This window comes from Microtus oregoni, unplaced genomic scaffold, assembly GCF_018167655.1.
Source record: "Microtus oregoni isolate MIOR12 unplaced genomic scaffold, Mior012 000001F_ref0000356, whole genome shotgun sequence".
Lineage (NCBI taxonomy): Eukaryota > Metazoa > Chordata > Mammalia > Rodentia > Cricetidae > Microtus > Microtus oregoni.
The window spans coordinates 39087436-39090840 of record NW_024543060.1 but is presented as its reverse complement, the minus strand read 5'-3'; the positions used below and the strand labels follow the sequence as shown (position 1 = coordinate 39090840).

General features: G+C 46.4%; 1 protein-coding gene across 1 annotated transcript; it reads right to left on the bottom strand.

The window, feature by feature from the left end:
- Nucleotides 1-2441: 2441 nt before the first annotated feature.
- On the bottom strand, nucleotides 2442-3116 carry LOC121464489 (E3 ubiquitin-protein ligase TRIM52-like). The gene has a single exon (XM_041677518.1). It carries the CDS (start codon nucleotides 3114-3116, stop codon nucleotides 2442-2444), a length of 675 nt encoding a protein of 224 aa, XP_041533452.1.
- Nucleotides 3117-3405: the final 289 nt, after the last annotated feature.

Genomic DNA, 3405 nt, shown 5'->3' with positions numbered 1-3405 from the left:
TGAGAATGGCAGAGAGTAGGTGGGCTGACCAATCCTGCAACCACCCAGGCCCAGAACCAGGGTTATGAGTTAGCACACCCCAACATCTACCCCATCTGTAATCTGCTGGAACACATGAAGGGACATGACCCACAGACCCAAACCTGTATGATCTCCATAACACAAGGCAACAGGAAAACCAAGAGTAGTGAGGGCCCAGCATCAATACTGTAGCAGAAACCAGAGGCCTCAAACAAGGCCAATAACCGTCATGAACATTTGCAATTAAAGATATATGGACCAAAGGGGTTTACTGGGTGACTCACTGTGTCACACTACAGCATCACAAGATTTTTTTTCCTTTTTTTCTTCTCTTCAATTTTATTTGGTGGGGGGGGGGGACTGATTTGGCAAGTGCATAAAACAGATACAAAGGGATGGGAAATGAATGGTATCTGGATGCATGATGTGAAAGATGGTAAGGATAAATAAAAAGAAAGTTCCAGGATTGCAGTTTTTAGGAATGAAGGTCATTCTGATTCTAATTTAGAAAATATTTACTGTTCCATTTTTTTATCATCTTGTCTTCAATATTTACTGATATGACTACTTTCAACATTTATTCTTTGAAATTGAATTTTCAGGGGGGGCAGAAGGGGAGTGGGGAAAAATATTAAAATAAGGATTTAAAAAAGAAATTAAATTTTCATTCAGTCTCTTTTAACTTTAAAATGAACACTTTATTTAGATAATATAAGCATGTCACTGTGAAAAATTTCTCTTTACTGGGTACTGTATAAAATGCAATAAAACATAAATCACTTTTAAGAAGACATTTACAGTTTCCTCCCAGCTAGACACAGTAAGGGAAAAAATAAGAACAAAAACAAAAATATAAAGAGAAATTTGAAAAATAAATGCAATAAATCGTTATCTCTATATACAGTTTACATACAAGTTGTTTTTTTTTTGTCAAAACAATCAGACTTGTTTAAATTCCACAAATTCTTCTTGACGTGCTTCAGTAAAAACTGGACATCAAGGTAAAAATCCATTTCTCCTCTCAGAGCTGCCATATATTGGTTTTAACATGTCTTAAACACATCACCTAACATATTTCTAAATTTCTTGAAATAACAATAATAAAGGATTGCTATACAAGAAAGGGGGCTCTAAAGGTAAGGAGGAAGATGAGGGCGCTAGAATGGGAAATAGCAAACAATTGATATACTTTCTCATCTAAAATTTAAGACTAGGAATTTTATATATGACATCATATGATATTACAGACTAGCTGGAGGAAAAGTATGAGCCAGCTTAAGTGTAACAGAGGAGAAAATGTGAGTAGAGCACAATGATACACAAGTATGAAAGTGTCATAATGAAATCTATTATTTTGTATATTACTATTAATTTTTAAGTTTAAGAATAGAATATTCATTAATCTGGTTCTTAAATTTGGTTGTGAGCCAACAAAATTAGGCACTTTTTATATGAATTTGCTCACATATACCTACATATGCTGTTCTTGGCAAGGTTTGCTTTAAATACTTCACAATGAAAATGTTAGTATTTTCCTATTACCAGTTCAGGGCCAGTGCATTTCAGGGTCAACACTACTATTAAAATTCTGTCCAAAGTTTTAACTTTTTAAACTTTCCTATTTTCAGTTTCACTTTTTCACTGGTACTCTAATGTAGGATTGTTATCCAAATGTTGAATGCAGTTCTCTTTAACTGAAGAACTTTAGATCTGACAAAAACAATGACAGGTGTTCAGATCTTCAAAAGCAAATGGGAACAAAGCATACAGTTTTTATCAGTTTATGACGACAAAGAACCTTTCCAGCAAACAATCTATAGACACTGACAGAACAGCACTTCTTGGCCACATTTCAACTTTTCCCAAAAATTTAAGGTATGGCATTATTACAGTACTATTGACAGAGACTCCAAGAATGTCCCCAAATCACCTAATAATAAGCTCAAAAATATTTTAAGTAATCAAATATCAAGCTCATGAAAACATCCCGGTTCAATTTTTTAAAAAAAGCAAAGCAGTTTTCCTCATTCCCATAAGTAAATTCTCAGCTAACAGAAACAAATATGGAACTGTTTCCTAAAATTGAAGTTAGCCATTAACTCGAAATAAACTGGGGGGCAGGATGCAGCATGTTAGGCAAACAAGCATTCTGCTTCTGAGCTTCATACCCATTTCTAATTCTGATTTAAGACTGAACCAAAGGTGATGTTTGGAATGCCTTCATTTCTCCACAGTGCTGGGGCAGCACTGGGCCTACAAGGCACTGCAGGGGGGGGGGGGGGGATGATCCTCGTATTCCTGAAACACTTTGTTCAGCTGTGGTGCTTGTAGGGCCTGGAATCCAAACACACTCCATTTTTTTCCACCTCACAGGAGGGCATCGGGGCCTCCTCACACTCGGAGCACGCTCTTGGCCAACTTCACGGGGTGCGGCTAATCTGGCGGATGATGTGGACCATGTTGGCCAGCTGCAAATTGGGGCGGTAGCTGCGGCTGGGAAAAATCCTCCTGCACTGCGGGCAGCTGAAGACCTGCGGGATGTGGGGCCGCGGCGGGGTGCGGGGCGGGGTGCGGGGCGGGGAGCGGGGCCGGGTATTCGGGTAGAGCTGCCGGCGCACCCGGGGGTGCGGGGGCCCGCGCCGGAAGATGTGGCGGTGGCGGTAGCGGCCGAAGTGGTGGTAGTGGTGGCCGTTGTGGAAAAGCGCCTCCCGCTCGTTGGGAAACACCCGGATCCGCAGGTCCTGGACCAGCGCCCCGTTCCAGGCCTCCACGGCATCCCAGCCCGGCTCCACGGGGCCCGAGGGGCTCGGAGGGTACCCGTGGCCGCCGGGGACCCAGGGCGGGGCGTGGGCCCGGCGCGGGGGCGTCGTCTCCTCCCGAGCCCAGCGGTACAAGACCTCCCGCACCATGTGCTCGCCCGCCACCCCGCGCTCCGGCTCCTCGTCAATGCCCCACAGCTGGGTCACGCACTCGCGGCAGAAGTTGTGCCCGCAGGCGATGGACACGGGGTCCTGGAAGTAATCCAGGCAGATGGAGCACACGGCCTCCTCCCGGAGAGACTGCATGGGGCTGGGAGGCCCGCGGGGGGCCGCCATGGCAGAGCACGCGGGACCTGCGGAAGCTGGGACACAGAGGGCCTCGCCGCCCTGTCAAGAAGCACAGCCACGGGACCGGAGACCTGGCCTTGCCGCCCAGGGGCGCACGGGAGCGGGAAGCACGAAGGCCTCGCTGCCCTCTGTGAGGGGCGGGAACACCGGGGCCTCGCTGCCCTGTGAGGGGCGGGAAGACCAGGGCCTCGCTGCCCTGTGAGGGGCGGGAAGCTCGAAGGCCTCGCTGCCCTGTGAGGGGCGGGAACACAGGGGCCTCGCTGCCCTGTGAGGAGCG

Excerpts from the sequence above, each read along its gene's own strand:
- LOC121464489 (XM_041677518.1), bottom strand. The coding sequence starts at position 3,116 with ATGGCGGCCCCCCGCGGGCCTCCCAGCCCCATGCAGTCTCTCCGGGAG.